At 42.9% G+C, this 15,508-nt stretch overlaps 1 protein-coding gene across 13 annotated transcripts in view; it reads left to right on the top strand.

The window, feature by feature from the left end:
- Positions 1–15,508, top strand: part of RAPGEF4 (Rap guanine nucleotide exchange factor 4) — a 277,635-nt gene that overhangs the window by 248,045 nt on the left and 14,082 nt on the right. For 12 of the 13 annotated variants that reach the window (XM_019727445.2, XM_019727446.2, XM_074338115.1 and 9 more), the window contains 7 exons: positions 505–602; positions 5,607–5,732; positions 6,139–6,317; positions 9,234–9,324; positions 12,876–12,926; positions 13,684–13,771; positions 14,431–14,495. In XM_019727445.2, the coding sequence (XP_019583004.2) occupies positions 505–602; positions 5,607–5,732; positions 6,139–6,317; positions 9,234–9,324; positions 12,876–12,926; positions 13,684–13,771; positions 14,431–14,495 (698 nt within the window). The remainder of the gene's footprint in view (positions 1–504; positions 603–5,606; positions 5,733–6,138; positions 6,318–9,233; positions 9,325–12,875; positions 12,927–13,683; positions 13,772–14,430; positions 14,496–15,508) is intronic. The other variant, XM_074338103.1, reaches the window with a different exon arrangement.

Below are 15,508 nucleotides of genomic sequence, written 5' to 3' on the forward strand. Positions count from 1 at the left end.
AAATGGAGAAGGCTTTATCTAGGTAATGTAATTGCCCTCCAAATTAGGGAATAAGTGAAAAAATAATAAATTTTGCAACTAAAGTTATAGGGGATCTCAGAACCACCCCCCACCCTCTATCCTCCCACCCCCAAGTTTTCTAAAAGTGATCTTTCCATCTCCAAAGTGCTGGGCATGATTACCATCTGGAAAGATAACTTGTTATATAAATAGCAACTATGGCTTTTGTATATAATTACAGTTGCAGCACAGAACTGGGTGAATCGACCCTCGGGCCTTTCCAGACCTGTTTTGTGGTCATTTCTGATGGCATCCTGAGTGTCCTATGCCTGTATGAATGCTATGTCTTTTTTTATTCAGTGGGTCCCTTCAGTGCTGTATTTTATGCAGTCGCTCTGCGTGTTCCAGTAATTCACCAAGCTGGCAATTTGTTGGTGTGATTAGGGCAGTGCAGCAAATCTCAGATGCATTTAATAGGCAATCTCATGCTTTTTATGTTCACAGAAAAGGTGGTGCTCAAACCTAATGATGTTTCAGTATTTACGACGCTTACCATTAATGGACGCCTGTTTGCTTGCCCACGAGAGCAATTCGATTCACTGGTAGGTGTGCGTTGCCTCCTCGGAGCAGTGTCTGCAATCAGAAAAACTTGTCTGGAGCTTAATTTTGCAGTCATGTTGAACCCGGTTGCTAAAAACTCTCGAATGCTACTTGGCTTTTTCCTTTTCTGCGGTCTATTAGGTAAGCCTCAGGTGTTCATTTGAGACGCTCTGAGCTTTAGATTTTCTTTTGTGGAATTAGCCAAGTAGCACCATTACTGGGGCATAATTCAGCTTTCAGAACTCTTTGCTGGAATTCACCTCCTTGAAATGGCCCCAGTTCAAATATTAACATTAAAAATCTGAAAACTCAGACCAGGATGGAAATCATGTTAGGACCAGATATTCCCATTTATCATACTCCTTGGGGAGAAGTAGAAATGTGCTATGGCAAAGCATCTCTCCAGTCTGTGACAAATGCTGTTCCCTGAAAGCGTTCTGTCTTGTGTAGGAAATACCAGGAGCCAGCAGTCTTCCCTAAGTCTCCAAAATGCTTGTTCCCAGCCACACAGAGCTCTCTGTGAAGAAAGGACTAATCAGCCCATGCTAATGATGATTGAGTAGCCTACTCTCTTTTATGCAGGTGGTAGGGTTCATTTCTATTTATCCTATAAAAATTAGGCACAGAAGTGAGGAGCTATTAAAGTATCTTAGAAAGCCTGTGGGGCCAGTTCAGAAAATAGAGAACTTGTTTTTTTCCTCTTTGGACACACAGGGTTTCTTCACTAAGAAAAATGCAACACAGGAGCTGGAGGTGAACTGCATTGCATCTTGTGGGGAGAGTTTAACTGCTTAAGTGCTGCATGAGTATGTTCAAGTTTTATCAAAGTAGACATGATATGTAAATCAAGATTCCTCTCCTTGGACTTTCAGAACTTGTTTTAGCATCATCATAATTCCGATTTTCCGGTTTGGGGAGAGCCATTTTGTGCACCCTAGCACAATGAATTGGATGTTTGCAATGTCTTGAATTCACCCGGAGAGGCCCTTAGCAGATGCAGGATAGTTCTCTTACTACTCTCACCCATCATGGCCTACAAGCACCCCTGCCCTTCCTCAACCCTCAGTGCTGTAAGATCTAAGTCTGCTCACTGTAGTTTTCATATACTTTTTAGTCATCTACAGACATTGCTTTCTAAAAAGTGACTATTTCCCAGCATGGGGGGTTTAGGGAAAAAATAATGTCATAAATGAGTCTTGCTCCTCTCTCGTGGAAATGACAGCCATCAAAAGCACATTTCGTGCAGCCCGATTGAAGGTGCTGCGTGATGTGTTTGCCACGTGGTACTCAGGCTTCTCCTGCCAGCTGGTCTTGGCCACAGGGTGCAATTCCATGGTGTGTAGATGGAGAGTGTGGCCTGGCTCCAGCTCCCTGAGGGGCAGACACTGACTTTCTAAGCCTCTGTTTATTTGCACATCGTCTTGCAGCCTTACAAGTTCTTCGTCCTTGCCAGTCTTCCTTTTTAAGGCCTGAGTAATTGAAAGGAATTTACATGAACTTGTTTAACTGCTTCCCTCTCGGTGTTCTGCTGTTCACTGGGCTGTGAGTTGTTATGTCGTCATACTAAGGAGTGGTCCAACCACACCTGCCTCACGGAGCTGTAGACATGGAGCTCCTTTTCCAGTTTCCTAAAGATTTCTTTGAGGACAGTCCTTCTAGGAAGAGTCACACACAGGATGACTCTGCAGTAGAGAATGTTGATCCATCGGCACCTACTTATGAAGTGTCTGCTTTGAGCTCAGTGCTGTGCTAGCTTCTGTGTGACGCTAGACTGGCGTCCCTTACGACAATTACGGTCGAGTTGGGGAAACAAGACTAACACAAACAGCCTGGAACAGAACAAATTGTGGTGCTAAATTGTGTTGTTTAGAATTCGTAGAGTGTCAGCAACTTATCCTCGTTGCTTAAGGGCTTGGATTCTGGAGCTTTAAATGCTCTTGGCATAAATGTTAGTACAGAGCGAATTTCAACAAAATCCCATTGTACTGTGATTTGGTTCTACTTTTATCCGCTCATTGGTTCGTTCATCTTCTATTTGGTGCCTACTACATCGTTCCAGGCATTGTGGTTGGTTCCGGCTCTGGGATGGCCTTGCAGATGAATCCACCATGGTCTTTGTGCCTTGAGGACCGCAAAGTATAGTAAGGTACACCAGAGTGTAATGAGAATCCAATGTGACAAATGCCATTGCAGAGCTAGTGTCACACAGAAATTAGCACAGTGTTGTGGGAACACGAGGAAAGAAGGACGCTGGGGCAGCATCTCTTTGTCACTGACATTCAACACATCTTTTTTATGTCTTAGTTTCCTCATCTGGAAAATGGGAGGGTAACAGTGCTTTCCTCCTGATCACCACCATCCAAGCTTCACAAAGAAATCAGCTCCCCAGAAAGAACAGAGAGTCTCTGGGGGTTCTGTCCCTGTATGTAGGCAGTTTTCTGATCTGTCTGTGCAGTGCAGACTCTATATAAACTCTGTTGTGCCTCATCTGTAGGAAGTTTCCACAGGGATATCTGTGAGAAAATGGCCCAAGTAGATTCCTCTATGGTGTCCTGGGTCAGCATGTATGTTCCCCACGTCAGACCCGTGGCTGCTCAGTTTGCCTCTTCAGAGGTTCCTGGAGGAAGTGGGTCTGCCTGCCCTTTGCCAAGGAGGGAGGAGACTGGGTGAGCTCTGCCCACTCAAAAAAAAGCAGAGGTTCAGTAGGGCTTTCTGTTAGTCTCGTAGAAGGGATGCAGGAATGAGAGACAAGCAACCACAAGTAAAATAATTTTAAGTATTTCTTAATATTAGCATCATTCCTGTAGTTGTTGGGTTAACTTCTCCCCTCTCTGAAAAGCCCTAAGGCCTCAAGGAAAAAAGATAGGCAGCTAGGTAGGCTGAGGGGAGAGCAAACCCACAGAATAGAGGGGAGGGCATTCCGCAGAAGGGCAGAGGGCTCTGTTCACAGTAGCAGCTGCAAGAAGGAAGTGGGAATGTGGAGAGCCAGTCTGAGCCATAGAGGGGTCCTCAGACGTAGCATTTAAAAACTTTCCCGCTTTTCTACCTAAGACCTATCCTACTGGTAACCCTTCTCCTTATTGGCTTCCATAAGCTGTCCCATCGGCTTCAGGTGGGTTCCCTAAGTCTCAAAACTTTGGCATCATTGTTTTTATCCCTGCTCGCTGTCCCTGTCTAGAGTGAATCAGAAGCAACAGTATTTTGCTCGTACACCCAGGTGTCGTACTGACCACACGCTCCTGTGCCTTTGCATTGCTAGAAAGAGAACTCATTTAGCGGGAGGGGAGGATAGGGAACTCCTCTGTGCGAGGGCCTGTGCTTATGTGTACACTTAAATTATTAGCATTCAATCCTCTTAACAAGCCTAGGTACTAGGTACCGTGACCGCATCTTACCAAAGCCGGAAACAGACACTCAGGAGAGTAGGGAATCGATCCCAGTCTGTACTTAGAGTGCGATATAGATTTAGTGCCATTGCGCTCTAAAGTGGGCACTAACCCGGTCTATTACAGAACCCCAATTCCTCACCCCGTACTCAAAGGCTTTCTAAAAGCTGGTCAAGCTGTCCATTTGGTTCCCCTGAGCTCTCTATTTCTGCCAAGCAAGTCTCATGACAGCTTCCCCACTTTCATGCTTCTCTTGCCGTCTTTCAACCTACAATGGACGGTCCTGGATGCTCAGGGAAATCCTTGCTGTTCTAACCCACCCAGAGTTTGTCTGCTTCATCTTTTAAAGCCCAGCTTCTTTCTCTGAGGAACTCTTCAGGCCATGCATTCATTCCAAATACCCACTGACTCTCCAAAAGCCCATTCATATTCTCATACCCGCTTATCTGTATATCCTGGAGTCAGATATGTGTTGATGCCTCTGTCTGTCCCTTTATACATGCAAACGAATGCTAGCAGCTGACATCAGCCTTGTGCAGTGTGGTACTTGGTGGTCAGGGCTGACTCCTCGCAGACTGCAAGCATTCGAATACAGGGACCGCCTACATTCTGAATGTGTGATTTCCTTAGAATGCAGTGGGCATTTATTTTATAGAACATAACAGTTGAGAGTGATGATTGTAATGATGATAGAACTTGCACAATATTAGTACTTCCAACCTAAATATTGAATATCCAAGTATGATATGCATGATATTAGGGAAATTCTCATTCAACTCATGTGACTTTCATCACTTTGTACAGATATTGTAGATCCATAGGTATTAATATTTTAGACATAAGTTTCCAATGTATGCAAATCATTCATCTTACTAAGGAAAGCACTATAAATCATTTCTCATAAATAAAATGAAATAAAATAAAATAAGCACATTGAATGGAAAGTTCTGACTGAGGGTCTTCCAGAGAGTAGCAGAGTTTGGTTTTCCAATGCCTGGGCCAAAACACCATGACTTTGTAAATATCATCCTTAGCACAACATCTCCCGGAGAGTGGAAGAACCAGACATCACATGTCATCTCAGTAGACAGAGTCTTCTGTCACCTAGTAATCCCAGGCAATGTGTTACAAGATAGCAGCCACTTTACCACCGTCACTAGCCCCTGCAGTAGTAGTAAGCAGTAATTAGCACTGTGACTAAATGTCCACAACTGCCATGCCGGTACCTGCTTTAGAACAGCTTCACTGGGAAATAAGAGGGAAAAAGTCTCCAAGAACTTCTGACGTCTTTACCAGGGAAAAGGAATGGATTCCAGGGAACTTCCAGACCCACGCAGAAGACAACCTCCACAGGTCATTCTCCTCTGAATCTTATTTGTCACGGTCACGTTTTTCAGTCAGTGGAATTGATTCTAGTGACGATGATGGCTATAAAGATGGCACCGAAGCAAGTGAGCTCATTTAGAGGAAAGGCATCTTTCTCCTCTGGGTAAAATCAAAGTTGCGACATATTCCTGAGCCTTTCCAGAATCCTTTCCCCTCAGCTACTCCTTAAAGCATTCAGCATTAAGTACTTGTCTCTTCTGAGATTCTGATATATTTTTGCATGATTATTCATAGACTCCCTTGCCAGAACAGGAAGGCCCAACTGTTGGAACAGTGGGAACTTTTGAACTGATGAGCTCGAAAGATTTAGCATACCAGATGACGATTTATGATTGGGAACTCTTCAACTGCGTGCATGAGGTAAGCTGCTTGATTGAGAGCATTAGTAGGTACCACAGCGATTCTTGCGTTGCTCAACTGCAAATGTTAGTATGCGCTGCAATATGGAAGCCACATGATCATTTTTTAAATACTGAGTTTATTAACAAAGCTTGTCACAGTCTTTGAGTGTTAAAGAAAAATCTCGATGATTTACAGTAAGCTGTATCTTCCTGAGCACATTTAGCCAACGGCACCTAGTTTATCGTTATATATCTAACAAGCCTCATTGAAGCCCTTCACATCTGTAGGGTAAGTCGACTCCTGGTCAGCGATTGCGTTCACCTTTGCTGACCCATGTCAATTTGTCGTGACCAAAATAAAGAAGGCTTGCTGGTGTTTTGATTGAAAAACAAAGAAGTAAAATTGTTTTCCTTTTCTTTTCTAGCTGGAGCTAATCTATCACACATTTGGAAGGCATAATTTTAAAAAGACCACAGCAAACTTGGATTTGTTCCTGAGGAGATTTAATGAAATTCAGTTTTGGGTTGTCACTGAGATTTGCCTTTGTTCCCAGCCCAGCAAGCGTGTTCAGCTCTTAAAAAAATTTATTAAGATAGCAGCCCAGTAAGTATCATTAGCTTGGGAAAGGAAAGGGGTTTGAGCTGCATTTTCATTTTGTTCTCAGGCACCCCTTAGAAAGGAAAGCAAGACATAGATTCTTCCTTGTGCAGAAGGGGCTTAAGAATAACCAAACTCTTGGAAAAGATGAATTATGTCAATTCTACCTCTTGTAATATATGGCATCAGTATATAAATTACCATCTTACAGCACTGATGCTGAAGTCAAAATCTTGACTTCTTTTTGCTCTGAACTCCTCAGACTTTGTGTCTCCTTCAGTGTAAAGTGTCCTTCAGCAAAGTTCTGTTGCAGAAAGTTCTAAGAGGCTCTTCAAGTCGATAGCCAACATGACACGTTCTCGCCAGTAGAGGGCAGTGGGCACATATCCAACTCAGCCAGAATAAAATCAGTAATCTACGTAAAGGCAAGCCAGCCTGGTCCATGAAAATCATTTCCATAAACATCAGAAAAAGCAAGCATCTTATACATATTCCGTTTAACAGAACTTCATGGGAAACAATTTATTTACTGCAGGGACCAGTTAGATTTCTCCCTGACATGAATTTAATCTTCTCCTGCTACTTAGATATGCCTGACAACCTCCTGTTTACATCCGTGTTTTTGATATCACTACACTGCTAAAAATAAATGGCTAAATGCGGCCGTGGCTGGGAGACTTCTTTCCTTTCTAAATGCAGGGAGCTCGAGCACTGGAAGATGGGGAACACAAGTGACCTCAACTAGGCAATTTTCTTGAGCCAAACAGTTTAGATCACATACAGAGTCTGATTTCCAGACCTAAACAAAGAAGTAAATGCTGCTTGACATTTTATACCTATAGGCTTGCCAAACGCTTTGCGTTACTTTGCCAAAAATTTTAGGGTTCCACACGGTATCCAAATCCTTTGGATTCAAATGTGGGTATCTCTTCATTTGGAAAAGCTGCCCTTTTGGAGAAAGATTTGGTAAAATGTTGCTTAGGAATTTCTGGTTCTGAGTATAGCCACTTCCCCGAGGAGGCTGAAGAGTCCCGTTGCAAGGAACAAATGCCTTCACATATTTAGAAGGCGATGGTTATGGAAACTGTGACAATATGTGCTTTCCCATTATGAGGAGCACATTCTCTCTTCACCTCAGCCTGGCAGTGCCAAGTACAACAAGGGGATGAGAGAGGCAGGCTGCACACAAACATGAGAGATCAGAAAACCTGTGGGCCTAATCCTGTTATTTACCGAGGCAACATAGGAGAGGCTCTCAGAAACTGGAATTTTAAAAAAATGTTTTTGCCTTTCTTAATCTCTCTTCCTTCTGGTTATGTGAATGTGTAGGTGGATTGGGTTTCAGTATTAATTGGTTTATATTATTCAGGCATTATTAAGCTGTGCTGTCCCATAGTGGCGCTGTTTGCACAGCCCAGCTGGAGAAGGTTGTGGACTTTCATGAACCAAGATCTATAAGAATGAGATCTAAACCTAGTGGCAGTCGCATGCTTTGTGTGGTATTTTCAGAGAAATTCAACATATTCTCTTTAAGCTCTTTGACTTGCCCAGAGCTTTGTGAAGTTGGAGCTCCAAATGTTATTGTCCCCTTTTACAGATGAACACACTGAGGCACAGAGAAATGTTGTGACTTACTTAGGGTGATAAAGTTAGCTGGTAACACGGACCAGAGCAGTGACCACAAAGGCAGGTCTGCGGTCCTGCATGTTTTCTTTTGAGATCACAGAGACAGGACAAAGGCAAACATGGGTACATGATCATACCCCCTGCCTTCAAGCCCCGGGGGTGTCTCTGAAATTGTTTTGAGCCCTTGTTCTGTGAGTCACTGTCCTTACACAGGAGAGGCCTCGCTTGCTTTCTCATGGGTGGGACCAGATACTATATAGCTTCTCAGAAATCTGTTTTCCCATTTCCACATAAACCATTTAAGAATTACTCATTGCTACCTTTGCAAGGAAAACACAGGCAGCAGATGCAATAATTTAATTAGTCTTTTACAAAAATGTTAATCCAAATAGGATTTAATTATGATATAGTCATCTTACATAACCACATTGATTTGGGGTAAAGGATTTGCGCTTATTGCAAAATGAATTCTTTCCCTTTTCAAGGAACTCGTATGAAGTTGGGTTTTCTCTCTCTCTCTCTCTCTCTCTCTCTCTCTCTCTCGTTAATCCAAGTACCTCGGCTAAATATTGCCGTTCTATTAAGAATCTTTGGTCTTGTTCCACAGTATTATTATTCCCAAATATATATTTATAAAAGCTAATAGTGGCATAAGTACAGATTCAAAATGATCAGCTTCGAAAACATCAGTGAAACACAGAGAAAATAAGGGTTTTTGTGGGGGATTTTTTGATCAGCTGCTTAGATTTTTTTTCTCAACTTTTAAACTCCTTGAGCCCAAAGGGATCATGACCTGTCGATTGTTATTTTTCAGCAGATTAGAAGCATTTGCATGGCAGGTAGAAGTCATGGTGGCTGCAGCAGTATGATTTCCATAGTTCCCTCTCAAGCTGCTAGAGGAGGTACCCAGCGTCAGGCTAAAATCTGGACGTCTTCAAGGACATTTTACTTTCTCTCTTCCCTTCCCATGAGAGGTTTCCCTCCAGGCCCAACAAGGCTTTTAGCAAGCTTTGGGGGGTCATAATAACAATCCCTGGGGTAGGTATCTTTCAATTCATTCTCAAAACCTGGACTTAGCTGGCCCAAACCATCACCTTTCTCAAATTACAGTGAGAAATCAAACAGCAGAACGTGGTCACCCAAGTGGAACTTACACAGTGCATTAAATCTGTCATTGCCCGTTCTTATAAAGGAGTCCTGACGAATATTAATGACTATCAGAAAATAGAACTCTAATGTTTCTTAATCTCACTCAAAAGTGGCATTTTACTCAAACATGTGCCTCTTGTGTTTCAGCTGTAAGGAGTACAAAAATCTGAATTCCTTCTTTGCCATCGTCATGGGACTAAGTAATGTTGCTGTGAGCCGCTTGGCACTAACGTGGGAGGTAAGCTTCGGCTGAGATCCAGCTGTGACTTTTGCCTTAAGAATAAAAACACAGACTCACCAGTGAGCTTTTTGTATAGAAATATCACTCACACGAGTGTAACAATGGAAAAGGTGGGACACCTTGAGGGAGGTGACCTGTCTCCTTTTCCTAGTTGCCTCAGAGGGTAAATTTACAAAAGCATTGGCCTTTTGTTATATGGGGGAAGGAGGGAGCCTCACCTTCTTGGTCTATGCATTGTAAATAATAACAAGTCTAGTTCCTAGGTATAAGTGGGTCAACAACATTGCTTGGATACCTTCAAAGGTTTTGCTCATTGATTCTATTGTTCTCTGGAATGTCTGCTTATTGCTTTTGCAATGAGCTTTATCTATAATTAAGAAAGGATGGAAGATCCATTTTTATCCAAGTAGTCATTTTGCTCCTGGGAGAATAAGCCAGAAGGCCAACTGTTTGGCCCAGCTGAGTACTAAGTATCTTTTAATCTCCTGGCAGACTTCTCTGTGTGTGGAGGAATAGCAGTTGGCTAATATTCCGTTTGAGGCAAAAGTTGTGCAGGTGTCTTGTGAATTTCTGTAACAAATATGATTAATAGTTTGTTAATAGTCAGTCATTCGTGCTGGAGAACATCTTCATTTTTCATTAGCTAAGTACTAAAAGTGCGCCTAACCCCTTACATGTGGTATATAGTCAAAGAAATACTAACCTCTAATAGAACATACACACCAAAATAGACTCTTACTAAAAATAAAAAAGTGTGTGTAAGTGGAACACAAAAAGAGGGCAAGAAGTAGATAACAGAGACTTAATTTGCCATGGCACTCCAAGGCAGCTGTTTGCATCTCTGAGTGTTTTCTGTGTAACATTTTCTTCCCCCATTTCCCTGCTGGAACTGTTTCCTTCAACAGAAACACAGTTTATAGGACAGGTCCTCACAAGTCCTTCTGTCTTGGTTTTTCTCTTAAAATTCTAGGCAGATACAGCACACAGCAGCTCATCCCCTGAGTATAGGAATGAGGGAAGTGGTGAGGCCCGTGTGCCATGCAGCTGTATCATCTTCCACCTACTAAAAGGACAGAGTTAGTGCTGCCAGTAACTGAGCACTGGAGCCATAGTACAGACTCACCTGTCCTGTCGCCCACAGCTCTTGGAATCTCTGGAGACCTAGGGTGTCCTCTCAGATAGTCTGCTTTCTGCAACCTGTTTCCAGTTTCTGATCTGCAACCCCTTCCCCCCGCCGCCCCCACACACAGAGTCCAAATGAGATGGCTGGGACAATCAAAGAAGTATGAAGCCTCATAAGGGTCCAGGAAGGCCCAGTGTAGGTACCACATGACAGCAGCCAAAAATTAAGGCTATGGCATGTGGGAAACACTATTGGAGTCCCCTCTCCTGGTTTAAAGAGAAAAATTGAGACTGCGTGGGGGTGGGGTACAGTCAGCAAAGGGAGAGCATTAACTGGCCAATCCTTCAGTCTTACATGGAATAGAAAAGCATCCATCATTCTGTGAGCTTCTGGTGACATCATTGCATGTTGCCGATAAAAGAAGATTAAGCTTTAATCATTCATAAGCCTTCATTTTTAAAGGTGAAATATAATTACATCATTCGGTAGGTGTAGCTTTCATTCATAAGATCTTTGATTTTGGTTTATCTACCTGTACTTGCTGAGTACCTCCCAAGGGCTTCGCTTCAACTCCAGTGAGAACCATGATGGCTGCATGAGCGGTGTGGGAAATAGTGCCTCACCTCCAGGAACTATAGAACCATGTGAAACTGTCCATGAAAATGGATCAAAATAGAAGGGAAAGACCAAGCTGAGATAGAGCAAATGGGAACGGTAACCTGGCTCGGGTTCTGAACCCCAGCAGTATTGGCAGTGTTGACATTTTGGACAGGATAATTCTTTGTGGTGGGGACTGTCCTGTGCATTATGGGTACTTAGCAGCATCCCTGGGCTCTACCTACCGTGTACCAGCAGCCCCTGTCACCTCATCCCACCCCAGTTGTGACAACAAAAACTGTATGCCCCGGGGGTACCGGGGGGTTGCAAATTTGCCCCCATTTGAGAACCAGCGCTCTGGAAGCGTGGGGTGTGGATATATAACAGTATTAGGACCCACGACGTTTTCTTTTTATTATAGTAGGCCCACTTGCTTTTGACCCAGCTAAGTCAAGAAAGAGACAGATCTAACCAAAACTGTAATTCACTCCTAATTTTCAAAATAGTCTATGTTCACGGAAAGTTATCACCTAACATGGTAATGTGGATACTCCATGTGAGATTAGATCCTTGCCTCTCTGATGCCCATCCCAGTTTTTACCCCTTTAAACACTCCCTCCAAGCAAGGACATTGGATTTCCCTGAAGCCTAACTTGAAAATAGGTGCTAGGAAAATAAGTTTGGCTTCCTATAAACAAAATAAGATATTTTACAGTGTTGACATGGGAGTATTTAAAGTGATTCATATCTGAGGGGCAAAGGAGGGGGGGGCTTTTCTGTGGTTGGCAGAGGTCTGATGGGTGAAGCAGTTGTTGACAGGACTTCACTGTTTGAGGCCGAGCTGAGCTGGGGAACTCGGAGGCCCGGGACTCCATCAGGATGGGAACCGTATCACGCTGCTCTGTCTTGGAGCAGCCCCGTCTGAAGAGAGAAGTTCAGCGTTACTAAACGCTTAGGACCTAAGCAAAGTGAGACCAGTAGATTGAAAGATGTCTCAATATTGACCTATTGGTATAGATACATGGGTACAGTCAGTGGTGTTGAATCGTGTGCCAAAATATAAACACAAGAAATTACTAAATTGATGGAACTATCAATTTTTTGTTTTATAGCAGGGCAGAGAAATCCTGTGGGAGAAATGCTTATGTAGAAAAGCACAGAGCACATAAGGAGAGGCAGTAGGAAAGGAGGCAGGTGATGTGGATGACAGAGACTGTGACCGTCATCAGCTGTGTGACTCTGGGTGTATCACTTAAACTGTGAGACTTAATTGTTTCCATCTCTAAAACACAAGTTGAATCCATTCAAATAAATAGGAATTGAGCACCTACTATGTCCCTGACACTCTTTTAGGTACTAAGGCTAAAGCAATACACAAAACTGATGAAAATCCCTTTTCTCGTGTAGCTTGCATTGTAAGGGAGAAGAAGAAGGGTTGAAATACGAAATTTCTAAAACTTAATCCTAATATTCTCTGAGCTACATTCCTCATTGTGGGAATCAGAGAGTTTAAGATGGTTCCAAAACATTTGTAATCTGGCAGTGTCGTCTTCTTAGGAATAACCCATTTCAGAACACATGATAAAAGCAGTGAGACCAAAGAATCCATCATTACTTTGGGTTCAACTACGTTAAGACTCTTAAAAGGTGAGTCCTCTAGAGTCCAAAGATTGTCCTCAAATGGCAGGACAGATTACAGTCTGGCCTGTCCTCGGGATGTCTGAGTAAGAGCCAAAAGGAATACGTTTCCCCTAGAAATGGTCACACGTGAAACCTCTCTAGATATTGAATCTGACATACAAGTGTGGCATTTTCATTTCATTAACAGAAACTTCCAAGCAAGTTCAAGAAGTTCTATGCGGAGTTTGAAAGTTTAATGGTAAGTGACAGTGGCTCTTTTATTCTGTTCACTGTCTGCATTAATCCAATTTCTGATGAGCTGAATTGAAGTTCTCATTTCAGAAATTTTATCTGTCCTTGTATGACTTTAAGAAGTTTATGATCCCATTTTAGTGCTGCTAAAACAAGCATGTCTGACTAATGAATGGCACCCTCAGGAACTAACTTAAAGAGGACTTATGTCCCACATAAGGTCAATTTGTGTAACTAAGAAAAGCAGCGTAATAGATTCTTTTCCATCTAGCACGGGTTGGCTACGGATTGCAAGCTGCATTTTTCTTGGCTGGCCAAAATTATCTTTCCACCCTGGCTGGGAGGTGTTCACAGACAGAAAGGAGTGAGTGGGACTTGGCAGGAGCGATGGGATGGTTTCAGGTAGGGCAAGTTGAGACTGGCTGTGCGAGGCAGGAGGAGGGTGATCCGGCTCTCGACTCCTGTGGGTAGGGCTTGTTGTACACCTTTCCTATTTGCCGTCAAAGGAGCCTCACGCCTCCATCCCTATTTGCAAAGCTCCCTTTCAAACGAGAAAGGAAACAAAAAGCAAATTGTTTCCATGTCACACAGGAAGTTGTTTTAAAACACATATCAATTTGTTTAACTAAGTCCTACCTTTGTTTTGTGGCTACACTTGATTCCAAATGACCTGGGGGTGGGATGACAGGGCTGGGTGTGTTAGGGGGTCAAGGGGGCGCTGTATGTGTCGTTAATTGTGAATCATTCTCTCTGTTTCTCTGAAGGATCCTTCACGGAACCACAGGGCCTATAGGCTGACGGTTGCTAAGTTGGAACCTCCTCTCATCCCTTTTATGCCTTTGCTCATTAAAGGTAAATCAGAAACAGTTTTGGAAACATGGAGGAAAAACAGAGGGTTGCTAGAGGGGCGGGGGGTGGGGATAAGGGGAAGGTGAGAGGTTTTGGGAACGTACAGAGGGATAGTGGATGGGGGGAGGGGGGTTCACACAGTGTGAGGGATATAAATGATAAACGTCTAAGTTTTGCTTTGTCTTGTGCACCTGAAACTAATTAAAAATAAATAAATAAATAAATAAATAAATAAATAAATAAATAAATAAATAAATAAAAAAGGTAAATGTAAGGAAATGCGCAGATCGCCCGTGATGAGTGTGTGTGGGGGGGGTGAACAAGAGCCTACTCAGATCTGTCTCGTTGGGAAGAGTGAACCCATCCTTCCACCTTCTCCATCATCTCCTCTCAGCCCTGACTTCTCAGAGGGTTGGGAACATTAGTGGAAGAGCGGGAATCCATGATTGGGAAGACTTGAAAGTGAAACAGAGGGTTAGTTGGAAAATTGCACTAATCTCAGGTAAAGTGCTTTAGAAAGTTAAAGCGCTAACATAAAGGGAACTATTATCAGCTTTTTTTAACTGCAGTGTTATGCAAATCCTCCATCATAACCTAACGGTGCTATTGTGGTTTCTTAGTGTGACATTACTGATTAGGATGTGACTTTTATTTTTTTGCAGATATGACATTTACTCATGAGGGGAACAAGACTTTCATTGACAATCTAGTAAACTTCGAAAAAATGGTGCGTACAGTATTATAACCTTAACCATAATGTTTTTTAAAAATAAAATTTACATTTGTGCTATAAAGGAAATAATTTCCATATATGCTGCCATGTTAAAAAGGTAGTTCCACATAAAGGAGTTTGGAAATATTTGGTTCAAATTGGCTACCTATTTTAGTCTGTCAGTTCTCTTTTGTGAGGTTGAATAGTATTTGTGCCACGGCTCACAGCAGCAGCTAGCTTTTATGCTCTGCGTTTCGTCCCTGGCTGCCTGTTGCTAAAATGCACGAAAGCTCCAGAGCGACATCCATGATGTTATTTTGTTGTAAGGTTTGTGGAGCTAGACGGCCCCAGGATGCCTTTGAAATGTTTGTCTACTGAGCCTGACTTCGGTGCATGTAGGTAAAAAGCAACTCCATAGCTGATTTTTACTATGGTGTATTCATCTAAATGTGTATTGTTTATTCCAATAAAGTTCACCCAAGTTCAGAGGGGGAACTTGAAAAAAGATTCTTTTAAATAGCAGATGTGGAATGGGCACATATTCACAATTTTCCAGTGGTTTTCCCCACACCCCCCCTCCCAAAAGAGCTGTGTTTACCTGGCATTAGTTTCTTTGCTGTTTATTTTCTTATCTTCTGTGAAGCCGTAAAGCAGGTCCTGCCAAAACCTTTCTTTGGCTACATAGTGCATGTTCATGGAATGCCCCATTGTGTTCTAATCATTTGGCTGCCCCGTGGATGAATGGGGTGTCACAGTGTCACCTCGGTGGGTGAGCATCCACCTGGCTGTGGTTGGTGGTGAATGTGGCACTTGCAAGAGACGCTCCGGACTTGGAGTTCAGTAGACACGAGGTTTAGTTCTCAGCGTCATCACGTTGCAGGTCCCTTAACTTCTCTGCAGGTCAGTTTCCCCAACAAAAAATGAGGTCATGCCTGCTCCATCCATCTCTGGAGATTGTTGGTGGTTCCAGAGTATATGAGTATTCCTATAAACCATATAGTGCTATAGAAGTCCTATCAGAAAACTGT

This window comes from Rhinolophus sinicus, linkage group LG01 (assembly GCF_036562045.2).
Source record: "Rhinolophus sinicus isolate RSC01 linkage group LG01, ASM3656204v1, whole genome shotgun sequence".
Taxonomy (NCBI): Eukaryota; Metazoa; Chordata; class Mammalia; order Chiroptera; family Rhinolophidae; genus Rhinolophus; species Rhinolophus sinicus.